Source organism: Rhineura floridana, chromosome 22 (genome assembly GCF_030035675.1).
Source record: "Rhineura floridana isolate rRhiFlo1 chromosome 22, rRhiFlo1.hap2, whole genome shotgun sequence".
NCBI classification, from domain to species: domain Eukaryota; kingdom Metazoa; phylum Chordata; class Lepidosauria; order Squamata; family Rhineuridae; genus Rhineura; species Rhineura floridana.
The window spans coordinates 19,452,935-19,472,392 of NC_084501.1; the positions used below are offsets into that span (position 1 = coordinate 19,452,935).

At 46.9% G+C, this 19,458-nt stretch overlaps 1 protein-coding gene, 1 long non-coding RNA gene and 1 other non-coding gene across 4 annotated transcripts; 2 read left to right on the forward strand and 1 right to left on the reverse strand.

The window, feature by feature from the left end:
- The first annotated feature begins 158 nt into the window (after positions 1 to 158).
- LOC133374950 (uncharacterized) lies at positions 159 to 11,326 on the forward strand. The gene is made up of 3 exons (XR_009760026.1): positions 159 to 245; positions 4,004 to 4,096; positions 10,604 to 11,326. It is a non-coding gene; the product is annotated as an uncharacterized LOC133374950 (long non-coding RNA).
- Positions 4,387 to 4,577, forward strand: LOC133375253 (U2 spliceosomal RNA). Its single transcript, XR_009760111.1, has one exon. It is a non-coding gene; the product is annotated as a U2 spliceosomal RNA (small nuclear RNA).
- Positions 6,323 to 18,066, reverse strand: POLR2G (RNA polymerase II subunit G). Of its 2 annotated transcripts, XM_061606308.1 has the most exons (8): positions 17,871 to 18,059; positions 13,162 to 13,271; positions 12,232 to 12,391; positions 10,864 to 10,914; positions 9,435 to 9,500; positions 8,198 to 8,269; positions 7,362 to 7,395; positions 6,323 to 6,540 (listed from the first exon to the last, which is right to left on the reverse strand). In XM_061606308.1, exons 1-8 carry the CDS (start codon positions 17,880 to 17,882, stop codon positions 6,527 to 6,529), a joined length of 519 nt encoding a protein of 172 aa, XP_061462292.1. In that variant the 5' UTR covers positions 17,883 to 18,059; the 3' UTR covers positions 6,323 to 6,526. The 2 variants fall into 2 exon arrangements, with proteins under 2 accessions (XP_061462292.1, XP_061462293.1); XM_061606309.1 differs by lacking the exon at positions 10,864 to 10,914 and having other exon boundaries at positions 17,871 to 18,066.
- Between the last annotated feature and the right edge of the window lie 1,392 nt (positions 18,067 to 19,458).

Sequence of the window (19,458 nt, forward strand, 5' to 3'; positions counted from 1 at the left end):
GTGGGGGTCTGGGGATAGGCAGAGTGGTGGCTGGTGCCCATTGGGACTGGTGGGGCGGAAGGCAGGGAGCCCAACAGCAGGTGGAGCCAGAGCCAATGACAGGCAGAGCCAACTCAATTCTAGTTTTGTCCCCGCCCTCCTCCTCCCTGCTGCGTTCCACAAGGGGCAACGCTGAGACTGAGGAGGACGAAGCTGACAGGCAGGGCCACCCCCTGGACTGGCAGGCAGGCGGGGGCTGGCTGAAGGTAGGAGGAAGGTTAGCGGGGTAATGCCCCCTTGTCCTAACAGACCAGCCTCCGCTGCTCTGGCTTGTGTCCAAATTAGCGCTAAGTAACTCATTCCGTTAGCGCAAGGATTTACACTTGCATAACGGAACTTTCCTCCACGCTGTTCTCCTCTCCCCACACACCTCCATCTCTTCTGGGAGTTCCCTCAGCCTTCTGGATCACATTTGGGGAAGGGGAGGAAAGGAGGGGAAGGGGCAAGGCATTTTTAAAGTAATAGTTGTGTGTCCGAATGGACACCCAATCCTAGCTTTGGGACACCCAGTGGACACAAACGGACACATAAAACGTAATCAATGAACCAAGAACACTAATTCGGATTGCAAGACACTGGCTAGAGGTATGAAATGTTAGTGAAATGGAACTGGAACAGTCGAAACTAGGGGCACATTACACAATAATTCAAACCACCAGCCTTTCCAAAAAACTTCGTTAACAAAATCTCTCTCCCGGCACACTGTGATGTCTGGTTCTCGGCACCTTCGTTCGTTTCCCCCCATTAAGAATTCTGCTACAGCAGGATGTGAATCATAAGCAGCAGTTTTTATTTTCAATTTGCTTTTTCATTAATGTATTGACTGGCGGGTGGGCAGGCTAGTAAGACTTTTGCTAGCCTAGTAATTTGTGACCATGCATTGCAAGGCTCTATTATGCACTCCCTTTTTTGGTCTGAACCACTTTCGCCTTAATCCAAATGTCAAGGCTTGTACCTGGAAGAGAGGCTTCATTCAAGCCATTTGAACAAAAAACTAGACACCCACTAACAATTCCATCAAAAATGCCCTGGGGAGGAGTTCTGTCACGCATGCACTAACGGAAGGAGGGCATTGGACACCACCCTCTGAGTCATCCAAATTCTGCAGCCTCAGATGAAGAAGTTTCCTGTTCACTCCACTTAGGGCATCCATGGTTATTGTGAGCAATTGGGTGGGTACCAAACTGGGCCCCCAGAGCACTCCCCAAAAAATGTTCATCTGTTCCTTTCAAATTGGCAGTGCCAACACCTCATTTTTATTTATTTTATTTATTTATTTGTTGAGTTTCTATACCGCCCGACTAGCATAGCTCTCTGGGCGGTGTACAACAGAGAAATATAAATATACACAATAAAATCCACATACCATGCACCCTTTTTTCCCTGAGACATCATCCCAGTTTGCTATTCCTTGGGGCTCTCATTGCTAACACTTCCAACTCTTTTTAAAAAAACACTTCATTAAAAGCCCTGATCTAGAAAGATGACAGGGAAAAGTTTTGCCAAGGTTTTCTCAACCAGTGCAAAAATAAAAAAATAAAAAAATGTTGGACTAGGTCAAGGACATGAAAAGAGCCCTGCTGGACCGGACCAAAGGTCCATGTCTTCCAGCATCCTATTCTGGCCAATCAGATGCCTCTGGGAAGCCTACAAGCAGGGCGTGAAGGCAACAGCTCTCCCTATGGTGTGTTCTCAGCATCCAGTTATTCCGAGGTAGACTGTGACTGTACACAAAGGTTCCATTCCTAACTTACCTAACTTAAGAAAAGCCCTCCTTGGACCAGACCAAAGGGCCCCATCTGCTCCAGCACTCTCTTAGCCACAGTGGCCAACCTTGAGGAAGCATGCAGGCAGGGCGTGAAGGCAACAGCCGTCTCCTGATGCCACTTTATTGATGACACTTTATATCCTGAATGTAAAATACATTATATTTTCAATGGAAGCTTCCAGCGTCGTTTAGAGACACAGGATAAAAACATGTTTAAAAATATACATACACACCCTAAAACCAGTGTAAGATGGTTCATGAGGAGAATTGGGGCAGTCTGCCCTCAGAAAGACCTCAACAGGCTTGCCTACTTTCTTACAACCAGCTTCCTCCTCTTTGGCCCCAAAGTTGTCCTTGTAGAACTCAGCAGGAACAAGGAAGATGGGAGCAAAATTCGAATTAGTTGGCTCTCCCTGTCATTGGCTCTGGCTCCACCTCCTGTTGGGCTCCCTGACTTCCGCCAGCCCCAGTAGCCCATCAAACTCCCATCAGCCCCAGTAGCCAGCATGTCCAATGATCAGGAATGATGGGAGCTGTCGTCCAGCAACATCTGGAGGGCCACAGGTTCCCCACCCTTGACCTAGACCTAGAGCAATTGTGTCCCAACCAATCAGGGACCTACCCTTGGCTTATACCAATCATGTCCCAACCAAACAGGGATCACACATTAAATGCACTGACCGAGGTTTAGAGCAGGGATGGGGAGCACATGCTGATACAAGGTCTTTTGGAAGAAAGGGCCCCCTCTGCTCCCCCCCCGTTCTTCTACTCTATGATGGTGGTGGGGAAACCCTCACTGAAATGACGGTGCCCTTGCCCGTAAACCTTGGCCTCAATAATCACGGCTTTCTAATCAAACCGCACAATATATCACTTCCGCCACCAACCAACATGGCGATGCGCGCTTTCCTCACACAGACTATGATTTTCCTCCTCTCTCTTTCTATTTCCGCCCTCAACCATCATGCCGGGAAAGTGCCTATGAATGCCTATGACCCTATGAATCAGCGACCTCCATTAGCATCTGTTATAAACCAGATCTTGTAAGTTCAGGTCTGTGGCTTCCTTTATGGAATCAATCCATCTCTTGTTTGGCCTTCCTCTTTTTCTACTCCCTTCTGTTTTTCCCAGCATGATTGTCTTTTCTAGTGAAAGTTCATTCAATATGCCTCCTGAATTAATAATCACACTTGTTTTCCAGTTAGATTGCTGTGAAACTTACCAGAGTTTGTTGCGAAGCAGGATTTCTGGTTGTGCAGGACACAGTCAGACATAAAAGCTCAAAGGCCAGGAGCAAGTATCAAGTTTCTAAAGCGTTTGGGGTTTACTGTTAAATAATTTCAGCAGGGGCTGCCGGTGCCCATTGAGACAGGCAGGGCACCCAACAGTAGGGGAGTCAAAGTCAATGACAGGCAGACAACTTATTCTAGTTTTGCCCCCATCCTCCCCCCCCTCGCCAAATTCCACAAGGGCAATGCTGAGGACTGAGTAGGAATGGAAAGCTCTGATAAGTTTGGCTCTCTCCATTTTTCATTTTTCCAATCTTAAATTCGTTCTTTTAATCCTCATGAAAATTCTGCAGAATTTTTTAGTGAGACTTTTTCCTGCTAAACACAGTTTTGTATGCATGTTTGACTAATATACACATGGCTGCAAGCAATGTCTCCTAAAATACTGCATTCTGGTATGTTGCTTTTGCTAAGATATTCATTTTTACGCACACTTTCCCCTAATACATGCATATCTACAAACGTTGCTGAATTGGAGACCTGCATCACAAATTTCAAGTAAGTGTGAATTTCAAAGGGCGGCTACATTTCAGTTCTCATACCATTTTGGAAAGTGCGAACTTCAAAAATTCAGCTTTAAAAGTGAACTGAATCAATTTTCTCCCTCATCCCTAACTAAGGAGGGGGAAGGTGACGAACATTGCCATCCCCTGGACTGGTTGTAAGTTAAAAGGCAGGCTAGGTGGAGGCTGGCTGAGGGCAAGTTCCTACTGGGCCAGCCTCCACCAAGTTACAAAGGGAATGCAAAACCAGATACCTTTTCTGCGATCATTATGTGCTGAAAATTTCTTTACAGTATTTCATGAGAAACGTTTTTCCTGCGAAACACCCGTTTACTAACAAGCACAAATGCCAATGTAAGCACAAATGTTTGGGTTGCAGATTGGGGTTTTTTTTGTTTTTGCAGGATGCTCTCCAGAGAACAGAAAACTATCCGAGTGAAACTCTGGGGCCCTCTGCTGGCATGCAGAGTTTTAACATGGCACACTGCGCATGCCAGGTAAGTGGGCGTGTTTATGCAAATATCATGCGAATGGCTGTCAGAAGAAGCAGACGGACCGCTGTGAAATTGATGAGGTCGAGAAAAACCCCACTTTTTGAGATTAAACTGTCATAAAGAGGCTGCTGAGCTGGAGTATGGAAACAGGCACATTATCTGAGTACTTTTTGTGGAATTAGAAACGGTATTGATTCTGATGGCGTGCCGAGCTCTTTGGCGCATGCATGTGCCCTCGTTCAGCCCACAACCCATCGGAAAAGGTGTGCCGGGTGCGTTTCGTACCATCCGGTATCGCTTCTCGGCCTTTTGGCTAAGATCAAGTGTAGTATCTGTTCTTATCAGTTTAATATCTGATATGTCCTCTATTTGAGGACTATATATTAAATGGATTTTTGGAACTGGGAGATGGAATAGGGGCTTGCTCCATCCACTCCACGCATCGACCTGGTATTGCAGTACCTCCAGGAACGGTGCACCTCCCCTCGGGGGAGAATATTGCTGGTACCAAAAATAGATAAAAAGAACTGGACTCTCCCCAGAAGTATGCAGCTCAGCACACCTCTTCCTACTGTCTAGCTAAGCAGCATCTAGACAGTTTTAATCTCAAAAATGTGGGTTTTCTGTACTGTGTTAACTCTCTGCATACTAAACCCCAATGTGCAACCTGAACATTCCTGCTTACATTAACACTGTATCAGCGCCCTTCGGTTGGCCTTGCTGATGGGCAGGTGGGCTTTGATAGCAACCTTTCACTTTTTTTTGCCTTTTGTTCCTAGCTGGCATCACAGGCTGGTGGCTAAACACAGCTGCCAAAAATACTGTATTAGTAGAGATGGTGGCGGTATTAAATTCTGTAACACCGTGTGCCAATTCCTCCTTCCCTCAAAGAAAATAAAAGAAAATTCAGTTCCAAATAACTTAGCATAACTTATTTTCAAACATTACGTTGATTGAAATGGTCAGACAAATAAAATATATAACGAAAGAAAGAGCAACTGTTATTCACGTTTTCCTTCTGCCTGAAAGCTTTCAGTAGTAAATTAATCAACTAAAGTTTGAGTTGATTAAGCTAAAGGGTTTCCCCCCCCCATAAATGGGGTTGAGGTTTAATTTGTATATTATATTTTTGGCTTTGTTCTTCCTTCAAGGAACTCGTGGGGATGTTCAAAGGTCTCCCTCTTATTTTAACCTCCCAATAGGTACGGGGGAGAAATTTGTTTCAGTTCTATCAAATGTACTGTTGGCTATTAAACCGAGAAAGCAGAGGTTAAATTTCCACAAGTGAGCTACGTGACTTAGAAGCGAAAGTTGGCAGAGCTCGAGCCATCTTCAAGGACACGTAGGCTCGGGCAGCTGGCCTTATCTATATAGAGGGCCAGCAGACACTTGTGAGTGTGGGGGTCGAGGAGTTTGTACAGAGAGAGCTGTGATATATTGTCAGTAAAGTAACTCTTGAAACTTATTGCTTGTCCGGCTCATTGCTTCAACTGGCATCTAGCCTGTCATTATACTGTTCTGCATCCGGGGCATCTGCTTGCGCCAGATACAACATCCAACATGTACACTTTCCGAAACAAGACGAGAACCGACACACAGGCACCCTCCAAAATTCTTGTGTATCTGAATTTTGTGTTGGAGTTCTCCACCCAAATCACGTTTACACCAATACCTATCGTGGCATGCACCCATTCTCCAGATAGGGAGGGACTCCAGGGGTTCCGGCACTTACCAGGGTTCGGTTTCCTAACTCACCCAGTTAATGATAAATAAATAAATGGTGGTACCTCAATGAGTGGTGACCCTCCCCTGCCTGAAATCCTGGACAGCTGCTGCCAGTCTGTGAAGACATTACTGAGCTAGATGGTCCCAATGGTCTGATTCGCTAAAGGCAGCTTCCCATGTTCCTATTTAAAACTTCAGTTTAGAACCATGAGGACTGGAACCTTTCTTTATTTTTAAAGGGAGGAACCATACCTCAGTGGCAGAGCATCTGCCTTGCATGCAGAAGGCCCCAGCTTCAATTCCCAAGTAGAGCTGGGCGAGATCCCCATCTGAAATCCTGCACAGACACTGCCAGTGAGTGTGGACTAAACTGGATGGACCCCATCACCTGACTCGGTCGGTATAAGGCAACTTTCCTCTGTTCCTCTCCTGCCCCACCCCAAGTATAAAGGATGAGTGCAGAAGACGGTCGGTTAAGGGTGTGAAGAAGATGAGGAGGCCACCTTGGAACGCAGAGCAAGAACACTTTAATGAAGAAAACGAGGGGCAAAGTCATAGGCATCCAGCCGTGCCGCCCAGCCTACAGCTGACCGCCCAGGAGCAAGGGGTGTGTGTGTGCAGACGCTAAAAACACACAGCTGCCAAGATCTTCTGGACAGAGCCAACCCTGGGATGGTCGGAAAGGGGGATGGCCCAGAACAGGTTGCTTCAGCTGACAAGACCTGCCGAGAAACGCAGAAGGAAAAGTCGTGAGCCCACTGCCCCCCCAAGACGCGATTGCAGGGGGGAAAAACAGCTGCACACATCACGGTCCAAATCCGCTGCATGTAAAACACCACACTGGCTTGGCTCAGGAATGACGACTCAGCACGTCCATCCCGAGTCATTGGGATGAGGAAGAGACTGAGAGGACAGCAGGAGCTCACCTAGCCCAGCCTCCTGTTCTCAACAAGTGACAGCCAGACGCCTCCAGCAAGTTCACTAGCAAGGTGGGAAGGGGGTGACAACACCTCCCTTCTTGAGCGTCTTCCTCGTTGGATGTTCACAGAGGTAGAGTGCCTCGGAACTTAGAGGTTCTGTTTAACTAGCATGGCTAATTACCTGTTGAAGGACACAAATTTGTCTGAGGGTGACTAATGAAGACGGCCCACTCTTTCTTCTCTAGTGTGGTATGTGTGAATGGGATGCATGTATGTGTGGTTGGGGGGTTTGATCCACCTCTGCTGCCATGTGGCCCCTGGAAGGTTACCTGGAAGGTTATGTGGCCCTCACACTGAAAAAGATTCCCCATCTCTTGCTATAATGCACCCGAGACACAACTAAGCTACCTTGCTTTTAACATTCAATTTTACAAATACCTTTTGGAAGGCCACTAACCCCCTCACCCGGCTTCATTCCTATAAACATCTGCCTCCACCTTTGCGCTTTTCAAGTTTTTCCCCCTTGTGTAGCTGAATTCTTAAAAGGGGGTCGCCAAAAGGGGGGTTACAGGCGCAGTGTGGGTCTTTCCCACTCTGGCATGCTAAGAAAAGAAGGGACTTACCGAGATAATCGTCCATGAGTGACCCAATAGCAAACTGCAAAAGAAAGAGTGTATGAAAGAAACAAAATTAGAATCTGTCCAGCACAGGATGTGGCCTTACCCTGCGGGGTCAGACCACTGGCTCATCTAGCTCAGCGGCTCTCCAGGATTTCAAACTGGGGTCTTTCCCCATTTCCTTCTCTTTCATCCTGTCAACTGGAAATGCCGGGGATTGAACATGAGACCTTCTGCATGCAAAACAGGGGCTTTACCACTGTGCTCCAGCCTGCCCGCCTAAGTAACATATAAAGCGGCCTGACACCAAAACAGACCAAAGGTCCGTTCTGCCCGGTACTGTTTTTGACAGGACCACAAAGCTGAAGCGGGACTCAACCCTGGCACCTGTCATTGACCAGTGGGAGGTGGCAGCCCCCTTGCCTCCTGGAAAGACCTGCCCGGCCCCATCCGTCGGCCAGAGAAGCAGCAGCTGCAATGAGCTTGCTTACACACACATACACAAAAAAACATTCAGCTCTAGTTGTCTTGAAGCTGCAAAGCTAAAGGACAGCACGCTCTGGTCCCATGCATGAGCCAGAGGACCATGGGCCGGTGTGTGCGTGCATCTGTGATCTGATTTTTTGTTGTTGTATTATTACACCCTGCTGCTTGTAAACTGCCTTGAAAATCATTCGATGGAAAAGGCAGGGTATCAGCCTTCAAAATAAAATAACAGAATAAATAAAGACCCTGACAAAAATCATTCCTGTGTACACAGGACAGCTGGATACATAACAAAGAGACAAGGCAAGTTTGGAAGACGGACGGCCCACCACCTGCACCCAAGTCCACCAACTCACAATATCGTTCTTGTCTACTCGGGTCCCCACAATCTTCAGCCTGATCTCGTCATCTTGCTGGATGACAATATCCTGTGTTGGGGGGGAAAGAGATGATGTAGGGTTGAGTGCAGTGGTGGCTGGTGGCCATTTGGGGCTGGTGGGGCAGAAGGCAGGGAGCCCCACAGGAGGTAGAGCCACAGCCCATGACAGGCAGAGACAACATTCTAGTTTTGACCCCATCCTCCTCCTCCTCCCCCCCTACAAGGGCAACATTGAGATGGAGGAGGACAAGGAGGCTGAACAGGCAGTGCCGACCCCTGGACTGGATACCAGTATGAAAGCAGACAGGTGGGGGCTGGCTGAAGGCAGATTGAGGTTGGTGGGGCGGTGCACCATTTGCCCCAATAGGCCAGCCGCCAATGGTTGAGCAGGAGAGTTAACATTGTCCCCTTGTAATTCCAAAGTCCAGGCTGTGCCATTTAGTTATGGAGCAAAACGGCCACCAAGTAAGCACCAGAGAGATTCACTGGCCGGCTCACAGGACCTCTGGGGTTTGCAGAAGTACAAAAAAGCTTTAAGGAAAAGAATACTGGGGAGGGGACGGACCTCCAATAACAGCTCTAAGGATGCTCAGTGTCCATGAAATGCCAACTGAGTGTTTGGTGGTGATGGTGGTGGGGAATGGAATGGAGTGGCCGGAATCTTGAACAGAGAGCACTCCACACTGCAACGTTTTGTTGCAAGTCCTATTTCTGTCACCTGCTCGTCCGGGGCTGGAGAATCTGTGGTCCTCCAGGAGTTGTTTGACTACAAATCCCATCATCCCCAACGGTTGACCATGCTGGCTGGGTCCAGATGGGAGGTGGAGTGCTCTAATCCCTGTACCCAAGTCTGCGTCTGTGCTAGAATTGCTTTTTAAGATGTTTTGAAAGCTTTTTTTTTTCTTTTTTAAAAGATGTTTTGTTTTTAAGATGTTTTAAAGCCTGTTTTTATTATGTTTTAGAGTGTTTTTAGTGTTTCTGTTTGCCGCCCTGGGCTCCTACTGGGAAGGGTGGGATATAAATTTAATAAATTAATTAATAAATTAATAAAACTAACTGGCTTCCATTTGTTGATTTTAATGCCCTTACTGGGCAGTGAAGGGGAAGCACCGCCTCATTCACGTGAGCGTTTGGCTCCAGTTTGTTCCTTAGCGCTCTCTCCTGGGCGCCAAGTTCACTCCTCACGTGCCCGTTGCAGGCAGGGGTGCACTTACCTCATCGACTGTCTTGTAGCACGGCGGGTTGGAGTTGGGGTCGAACTCCATTTCAGAGGGAATAGACTGCAAAGAGAATTAGGAGCAAGTATGAGAAACAGAGGATGCTAGAGAGAGAAGAGGGGCTTATTGCTCAGTGGTAGAGGACATGCTCTGATAGCTGGTCTCGGGTTCAAATCCTGGCTATTTCCAGCTCATTGGATCAGGAAGCAGGTGATGGGAAAAAGACCCTTCTCTACCCGAGGCCCTGGAGAGCTATTGCCAGTCAGAGCAGATAACACAGGGCTACATGGGTATAGGAAACTGCCTTAAACTGAATCACATCAATGGTCCATCTAGTTCAGTATTGCCTACACTGACTGGCAGCGACTCTTAAGGGTTTCAGACAGGAGGACATTCCCAGCCCTACCTGGAGATGCCGCTGGGGACTGAACCTGGGACCTTCTCCATGCCAGGCAGGTGCTCGACCCCTGAGCTACGAGTCTGAGCTGCTACAGGGCAGCCCATATGGACCCAGGGTTAAGCTAGCTTTCCCCAACCAGCCGCCCTCCAGAAGTTTATTTCTTTATTATTGCATTTACATCCCACCTTCTCCTCCAAGGAGCTCAAGGTGGCAAAACATTATCCCCCCCCCACATTTCATCCTCACAACCCTGTGAGGTAGGTTAGGCCAAGAGACAGCGACTGGCCCCAAGGTCATGCGCTTCCTGGCTGAGTGGGGATTTGGACCCTGGGTCTGCCAGGTCCTAGTTCAACACTCTAACCATGACGCCACCACAGTCAGCATGGTCAATTATCAGAGATGAGAACAGCAGCTAGAAGACCCCATGCTGGGAAAGGCTGGTGTAAGCCAAAAGAGCGGGGGTTGGGGGATTTAAAAGGGGACAGAGGGGGCATGAACTACGTAGGCGTAAGGGGTGGTGGGAGTAAAGCACCAACGCATGTTACAAGTGACCTGAACCAGTGGGGGCAATGGACAGAAAGGCAATCTATTCTTTGCTGATTCCTCCTCTAAAGTGTTTGTTGCTTTTGCAGGCTTTGCTTCTCCCCTTCCTGGTCTTTGTACTCAGTCATGGCTCCGAGTGGAAGCCGCATGGCTACTTCAGCATGTAGGACTTTACTTCTTTGTAGCCATAAAACTGACGTTTCTTTATTCTTTCAATGACCAGTCTTAACAGACCACTTATTTCTGCACTCCGCTGAAATATATACACCGGAAAACTCTAACAGGGGCAGCAAATGAGAATGTGTGGAGGAGAGAAAGGAAGGCTGGATCTTCTGCACCATCACACTGCAAACTGGAGCTGGCCTTGTGACCGACAGCCTTCTTTCCCCACTCTCATCCGTTCCAGGTGATACATTGCAAACTCCCTCCCAGGCAGCCTCACACACCCCTTCCGCAAGCCGCAGAGGAACCAGGGCAACTCACATGTCGCGAAATGAAGCAAGACATGGGCCCAATTTCAGTGAAGAGTCCGACCTAGTGAAATAATAACAGCATCACTTGCAAGCGGCCCCTTCTGGAAAGCATCTCAGCATTCGTACAGGGAACACCAGGGTAGACCTTTCCCCTCAAAGGATCCTGGGAATTGTGGTTCAAGGGTGCCGAGCGTTTCATAATCAGCCCCTCTTCCCAGAGAACTCTGGGAATTGTAGCTCTGTGAGGGGAACAGGAGAATCTCCTAACAACTCTCAGCACCCTTCACAAACTACACTTCCCAGGATCCTGCGGGGGAAGCTATGACTGTTGTGATACGAGACTGCTTTAAATGGACAGTGCAAATGCAGCCCTACTTAAATGAGAACTGTTTCTAAATGTACATATACATGTGTATACATATTGATTCATGTGTGCAAATTTTATGCAAATCTGTATTTTTGTCTTTTTAAGATGTGCAAGTATATTTCTGTTTAAATTACAGTAATGATTTCTAAGATTGCACCTATATATATAAATTAGCATATGCAAATCTGTGTCTCTTTTCGGTGATGCATTTATTGTTTTTTTGGCCACCTGACTGAGCAAATGGAATGTGGGCCTCATGTCCCACATTTAAAGCACACCACTGCCCTCCCATAGAATCCTGGGAACTGTAGTTTGTTAAGGGTAGCTCTGTGAGGGGGAGACTACAGTTCCAAGGATTCTTTGGGGGAAGCCATAACTGTTTAAAGCCGTATATTACTGCTCTAAATGGATAGTGCAGATGGAGCCCAAGACGTCGCATGAACTATTGCTTCCCCTCTGTTCAGTACTGGTTAGGCCTCAACTTGGGTACTGCGTCCAGTTCTGGACACCACACTTCAAGAAGGATGCAGATAAGCTGGAACAGGTTCAGAGGAGGGCAACAAAGATGATCAGGGGACTGGAAACAAAGCCCTACGAGGAGAGACTGAAAGAACTGGGCATGTTTAGCCCAGAGAAGAGAAGACCGAGGGGAGATAGGATAGCTCTCTTCAAGTTCTTGAAAGGTTGCCACACAAAGGAGAGCCAGGATCTCTTCTCAGTCATCCCAGAGTGCAGGATACGGAATAATGGGCTCAAGTTGCAGGAAGCCAGATTTCAGCTGAACATCAGGAAAAACATCCTAACAGTTAGAGTGGTACAACAATGGAACCAATGACCTAGGGAGGTGGTGGGCTCTGCAACCCTGGAGGCGTTCAAGAGGCAGCTGGACAGCCACCTGTCGGGGATGCTTTAAGTTGGATTCCTGCATTGAGCAGGGGGTTGGACTCGATGGCCTTAGAGGCCCCTTCTGACTCTATGATTCTATGACTTCCCACATTGCCTCCACCTTACCTTGTTCACCTGAGTCACAACAGCATCAACCACTTCCCCCTTGAAAGGCCTGAAGACAATGGCCTTGTATTTGACTGGGTACAGGACAAAGCCACGCCCGGGTTGGATCACCCCTGCACCAATGTTGTCGATGGTAGTAACGGCGATTACAAAGCCATACCTGGGGAAAAGATGAGAGAGGGGAAGAGGGAAATGTCGTTTTTCTCGGGCTATAGCAAACAACTCTCTTATTGTCTGTATCTTTTTATGCCACTTTCCAAAACGCAAAAGCATCCCAGAGCACCACACAATTAAAAGAGCAATTCTGACAAACCACATGAAAATTAGGGCATACCATAACATTGAGACAGGCGTGAGGAACCTTTGCCGACGTCAAGCACAATGCAGGAAAAATTATTTGTTGTCAAATAAAAGCTATTTATTAAAGCCTGATGTGTTTCGGGTCTGAACGACCCTTTTTCAAGGGCAGTCTTAAGAGGAAACTTCAAATCCAGATTCCCTTTGCAATCTTAAGGCAAAGTAAACCCCTCACAGAGCTACCATTCCCAGCACCTTTGAACTACGGTTCCCAGGATTCTTCAGGGGAAGCCACGTGCTTGAAATGTATAGCGCGGATGTGACCTCAGAGTTCGAGGCTGCATCCTAGCCAGGCATAAGCACTCCACAAGGGTGCAAAGCAGGGCCGGTAAGGGTTGTGGGTTTGGGAAGTGTTGAGGGCCAGACAGACTCTGCTCTAAAAGCATCCCCAGACTGCCTACGTGGTCATGGAGGAATAGGTGAACCTCATCTAGAGGTGGCTGAAGGCCATCGCCACGGACAGACACGAAGCGCCTGCAACGTCACCCTATTCCTCCAGACATCCAGGCCATTCCTAATCTACGCCCCCAAGCACCACAGAGACGTAGGGGCCCAAACTCCGCTTGTACTTACTTGCCCGTGCAGGTCCCTTCCACTTCGGTAAACAGCTTTTGCTTAACTGTGTTGAGCAGATTGGGCCCAAAGTAACGCGGGTGCAGTAAGATTTCGTGTTCCAAGGAGATCTGGAGGGAAAACCGGGGGCTATTATTTTATTTTATTTTAAAACATTTATATCCAGCTTTTCACCATCTAGGTCTGAAAGCAGCATGCAAAATATGACATTTAAAACATAAATGAAACCTCAGAACACCAAACCAACCATTGCATTTTATTGGATTTGGGATGCAAATTGTAATGCAATAAAATGGAAAACAGAGCCTGGCTGGGAGTCCAGAGTGTGCAAGTTCAAATCCCCGCGCTTGTCTCCTGGGTGTCAAGGACCAACTAAAGATCACCCCACAGTGAGTGGCTCAGGGGTTCCGTGCCCTGCCACCTGCGCAGCCGTGGGGAAGCGGCACAGTCCCAAGGAGCCCAGTTGCTCCCCAGCTGGCAGTTGCAGACAAGGAAGGGGCCGGCTTGTGCAGCTGTGGCAAGCTGAGCAGGCCCTTGGCAGCTGGGGAGGACTAGCCTCAGAGGGAGGCAATGGCAAACCCCCTCTGAACACCGATTACCATGAAATCCCTATTCATAAGGTCACTATAAGTCGGGATCAACTTGAAGGCAGTCCATTTCCATTTCCAAAATACAATAAAAGGAATAAAAGCGGCAATAAAAATAGAATTTAAAAACATTATGAATATTTCATGCAGATAGGCAGCGGAGCACCTGAATGAAACTTGGGGATCCCCAACATGGCATGGGAGAAGAATCATTCCTTGGGAGAGGATCATCCCTGCAGAAACCCCTTTACCATTTCTTATTTACAGGTACAAGCAAATAAGGAATACATACGACACATACGAAATCAGACCAAAACAAAGGACTGGCTTATAAGCCTCAGCTGGGGAACCAAACAGCAAACTGTGGCTGCAAAACACACTGAAAGTGCATGGCTGCCCCCAAAGAATCCTGGGAACTGTAGTTTACCCCCCCCCACAGAGCTACAACTCCCAGTTCCCTTAAGAAATGCCAATTCCCAGAATTCTTTGGGGGAAGCCCCTGTGCTTTAAATGCATCACGTGTTTTTAAATTGCTTTTTAAAAAATGTGTTTTTAAATTTGTATATTTGTTTTTAATGTTTTTAATTGTTGTAAACCGCCCAGAGGCAAATGCAATAAATAAATAAATACATATGCAGGCTTAGGTCGCAAAAAGCAGGTTTCACCGTCTAGGGCTGAACTCTGTGGGATGCTACTTTCGAGTCGACATGCAGAGGACCAGGCTGTCACAAAAACTACAGAAGAGGTCAGGCTGCCTCGGGAGATAACAAGAGCCCAATCCTGTCCGTATCCACCCAAAAGTACAAAGGAAGCTGCCTGAATCAGACCACTGGTCCACCTTGCTCAGTGGCTCTCCAGGGTTTGAGGCAGGGGGCATTCCCAGCCCTACCTGGATATGCCTTTGGGGATTGCACCTGGGACCTTCTCCATGCAAAGCGGGTGCTCTACCACTGAACTATGGCCCTTCTCCGTTGATTACCATGAGGTTTACTCCCAAGTAAGTGGTTATAAGATGGCAGAAGACAACTACAGCAGTGGATCAGTCTATCTGATGACACGCAGCTCTACTTCTCCTTTACATCTTCTTCAGGTGAGGCAGTCGACGTGCTGAACCGTTGCCTGGCTGCGACAATGGACTGGATGAGAACTAACAAACTGAGACTCAATCCTGACAAGACTGAGATGCTGTTGGTGGATGGTTTCTCTGATCGGATGGTGGATATATACCCTGTCCTGGATGGGGTTACACTCCCCCTAAAGGAACAGGTGCATAGTCTGGGAGTCATCTTAGACTCTTCCCTCACACTTGAGGCTCATGTAGCCTCGGTGGCCCGGAATGCGTTCTACCAACTTCGGTTGGTAGCCCAGCTACGTCCCTATCTGAGTAAGGAGGACCTCTCATCAGTGGTACATGCTATGGTAACCTCGCGTCTGGACTACTGCAATGCGCTTCACGTAGGGCTACCTTTGAAGACGATTCGGAAGCTACAGCTAGTGCAAAATGCGGCGGCCAGACTGCTAACAAGAACTAAGCAGTCTGAGCATATAACACCTGTGCTAGCCCGTTTGCACTGGCTTCCAATATGCTTCCAGGCCAGATTCAAAGTGTTGGTACTTACCTATAAAGCCTTATACGGCACGGGACCACGATATCTGTCGGAACGCCTCTCCCGATATGAACCGGCCCATACACTACGGTCTACTACGAAGGCCCTCTTCTGGGTTCCGACCCATAGGGAAGCCCGGAGAGTGGTGACAAGATCTAGGGCCTTCTCAGTGGTGGCCCCCGAACTATGCAATGGTCTCCCTGAGGAGGTGCGCCTGGCGCCGACACTATCATCTTTTCGGCGCCAGGTTAAAACCTTTCTCTTCTCTGAGGCATTTTAATTCCTGTTAATTCTAAATTATTATATTTTGATTTTAGACTGTACAGTTTTGTGTACAGTTTTGTGTTATTTTTATTGTATTTTTAATGTTCACCGCCCAGAGAGCTGTTGCTAGTCGGGCGGTATATAAGCTTAATTAAATAAATAAATAAATAAATATCTAGCCCAGCATTCTGATGCCAAGAGCAGCCAGATGCGTTTGGGAAGTTCAGAAGGCATTCTGGCATATAAGCGGTATATAAACCAAATAATAACAACAACAATAGAGATAACTATCCCCTAATGTGTGTCCACAGCAACTGGTGTTCAGTGGTATAATGCCTCTGAAGAAGGGAGGGTCCAATTCATTTCATTTGCCATCACAGCCAACCGAATGATAGATCCGCCTCCCATGATTCAGCTTGATCCTATATATATTTTTTTAAAAAAACATTCCTCTAAGCTAATGGCCAGGGTCACCCCCATCTTGTGGCAAGGAGTTCCGTAAGCCAGCCACAAATTGCACCCTTTGATCTTCCCTACACCAGAGACCAGCCTGTTCCAACTGGGTGCAACATATCATTGAGGAACCCCCCCCAATTCTAATATTAATTCTAACATTTTAAGATGTTTTTAAATTCTAATATTTTAAGATGTTTTCAAGGCTTTTTAAAAAGAGATGTTTTCAAAGATATTTTAACGTCTGTTTTATGATGTTTCAGAGTGTTTTAGTGTTTTTGTTTGCCGCCCTGGGGTCCTACTGGGAGGAAGGGCGGGATATTAATGTAATAAATTATAATAATAATTACTAATTATTAATTTATTAAGGACAGAGTATGGAGAAACTGACTGGTTCCAATTGGAAAGGGTGTGAGTCAGGAGTGTATTTTATCACCCTATTTGTTTAATATGACTTGTATTTTAATATGTTTTTTCCCCTTTTACATGTGATGAATAGTGATAGCCTATGGCTTTGAACAATAAAGATTCATTTCATTTCACTGTTTAATCTATATGCAGAACATATCATATGGAAAGTGGGATTGGACCAAGGTGGAGGTGTGAAATTGGAAGGAGAAAAATCAATAATTTAAGATATGCAGACGATACCATACTACTAGCAGAAACCAGTAATGATTTGAAATGAATGCTGTTGAAAGCTAAAGTGGAAAACAAAAAAGCAGGACTACAGCTGAACGTCAAGAAGACTAAAGTAATGACAACAGAAAATTTATGTAACTTTAAAGTTGACAATGAGGACATTGAACTTGTCAAGGATTATCAATATCTTAGCACAGTCATTAACCAAAACAATAGTCAAGAAATCAGAAGAAGGCTAGGAGTGAGGAGGGCAGCTATGAGAGAACTAGAAAAGGTCCTCAAATGCAAAGATGTATCACTGAACACTAAAGTCAGGATCATTCAGACCATGGTATTCCCGATCTGTGTATGGATGTGAAAGTTTTAAATGTTTAAATTGTGTTTTAAATTGTTTTTAAAAGATGTGTTTTAAATTTGTATATTTGTTTTTAATGTTTTTAGGTACTGTAAACCGCCCAGAGAGCCTCGGCTATGGGGTGGTATATAAATACAATAAATAAATAAAAAAGCGGATAAGAGAAAAATCAACTCATTTGAAATGTGGTGTAGGAGGAGAGCTTTGCAAAAACCGCCCAGAGAGCCTCGGCTATGGGGTGGTATATAAATACAATAAATAAATAAAAAAGCGGATAAGAGAAAAATCAACTCATTTGAAATGTGGTGTAGGAGGAGAGCTTTGCGGATACCATGGATTGTGAAAAAGACAAATAATTGGGTGTCAGAACAAATTAAACCAGAACTGTCACTAGAAGCTAAAATGATGAAACTGAGGTTATCATACTCTGGACACATCATGAGAAGACATGATTCACGAGAAAAGACAATAATGCTGGGGAAAACAGAAGGGAGTTGAAAAAGAGAAAGGCCAAACAAGAGATGGATTGATTCCATAAAGAAAGCCACGGACCTGACCTTACAAGATCTGAACAGGCTGGTTCATGACAGATGCTCTTGGAGGTCGCTGATTCATAGGGTCGCCATAAGTCGTAAACGACTTGAAGGCACGTAACAACAACAACATTACTACGGAGTGGAGGGGAGATGCAACTCTCCTTTCTAGCCACACCGTTCATATTCCCCCCACCCCACCGACAGGCATTTCAACCAGGAACTCCCCAGTTATCTTCATCTTCAGCCCGCCTCGGCAAACACTCACATGATAAAACATCCTGCCGCCCGCGCTGCGCTCTCTAGACCGGAAGGAACGCTCAGCCCCGTCCGTTCTCAATGTTGCAAAGCAACTTCCTCCTGATTGGCTGCGCCGGACTGGAGGTCCAGGGCCGCCTTAAAGAAACAGGAGCCCACCCAAGGCGGGAGGGTAAGGATGGGAGGGGAGAGACAGGCGTTCCTTTCCTGCGCACGCGCCGTGGGGGCCGCTGTCAGCGCCTATAGTGTCATGGCGGGTGCTCGTGGGAAGAGCTGGGTGCTCCTCTTTCCTTCTGCTTGGGACTGCCCCATGGGGGTGGGGCACAACATAGGACACCACCTTATCTGGAGTCAGGCCCTCGGTCCATCTCACTGGCGATCTCTTGTGGCCGAGTAGGATTGTCTTCCAAAAGAAAGTCTTTATCAGTGGGGCTGTAAGGGACTGTGTTCATCTAGCTCAGTGTTGTCTGCACGGACTGGCAGCGGCTCTGCAGGGTTTCAGGCACGGGATCTCTCCCAGCCCTGCCTGGAGATGCCGCTGGGGACTGAACCTGGGCCTTTCTGAGTGCAAGGCCGGTGCTCTGCCTCCCAGCTGTGGCCCTTTCCAGAGTTTTTTGCTAGGCTGATGTGTCTGTCTCTTGGTGAAGAACGTCAGAATAAAAGAAGAGCCTTTCAGCTGGATGGGGCTAAGGGACTATCTAGTCTAGCCCCGTTCTCGCAGTGACCAACCAGATGCCTATTAAATGGGAAGCCCACAAGCAGGACCCGAGTGCAACAGCGCAATCCCTGCTTGGGGTCCGCAGCAACTGTTATGCAGAGGCTTCCTGCCTGTCACTCTCCTCCAGGAATTTGTCTCATCTTTTAAAGCCATCCACATTGGTGGCCATCATCGCTGCCTCTTTGTGGGAGCCAATGCCTTAGTTTAACTATGCGCTGTGTGAAGGAGGACGTTCTTTTGTCTGTCCTTAATCTTCCAACATTCACATACACACTATAACTTTAAAGCACGTCCTCCCACCAGAATCCTGGGAGCTGTAGTTTCTTAAGGGTGCTGGTAATTGTAGCTTTGTTAGGAGTAAACTACAGTTCCGCAAGGATTTCTTGGGGTATACATGCATTAAAGGTATGGTGTGTAAAATGCAGACTGGGATACAGGTCTCTACTTAAAAGGGTTGTTGAAAGAGGAAATTTCTTCAGTAGGCACCCAAGAGACAACAGTATACTTTTGTTTAATACTCAACCTGGTGTTCTTAGGCAAACCTTCCTCTCTCTCAGCCTCAATTCCTCCTCCTGTAATATGGTGGACAACAATACCGGCTTACCTTACAGAGTTGTTGTGTAAACAGCAATAATATTTAACGTGTATAGTGCTTTGAAGCATTCAAAGCAGGTCATGTGTGTTATCTGGTTGCAATTCTTACAACAACCCCATAAGTAAGGTGAGTCAAGATTTTGTAGAAGCAAGATTAGAACTGGATACCTCCAGATTTGTAGCACAGAGAGGGAGAGACAGAAGGGCAACAATTCAAGTGAAGTGCCGTGGCTCAACGGTGGAACCTTGCTTTGCATGCAAAAGATAGGTTAAATTCTGGAGAGCC

Coding starts and splice junctions, on each gene's coding strand:
- POLR2G (XM_061606308.1), bottom strand. Junction 10,915..12,231: donor TTGTGACTCAGGTGAACAAG/GTAAGGTGGAGG, acceptor TTATTTCACTAG/GTCGGACTCTTCACTGAAAT. Junction 7,396..8,197: donor GAGTAGACAAGAACGATATT/GTGAGTTGGTGG, acceptor TTTCTTTTGCAG/TTTGCTATTGGGTCACTCAT.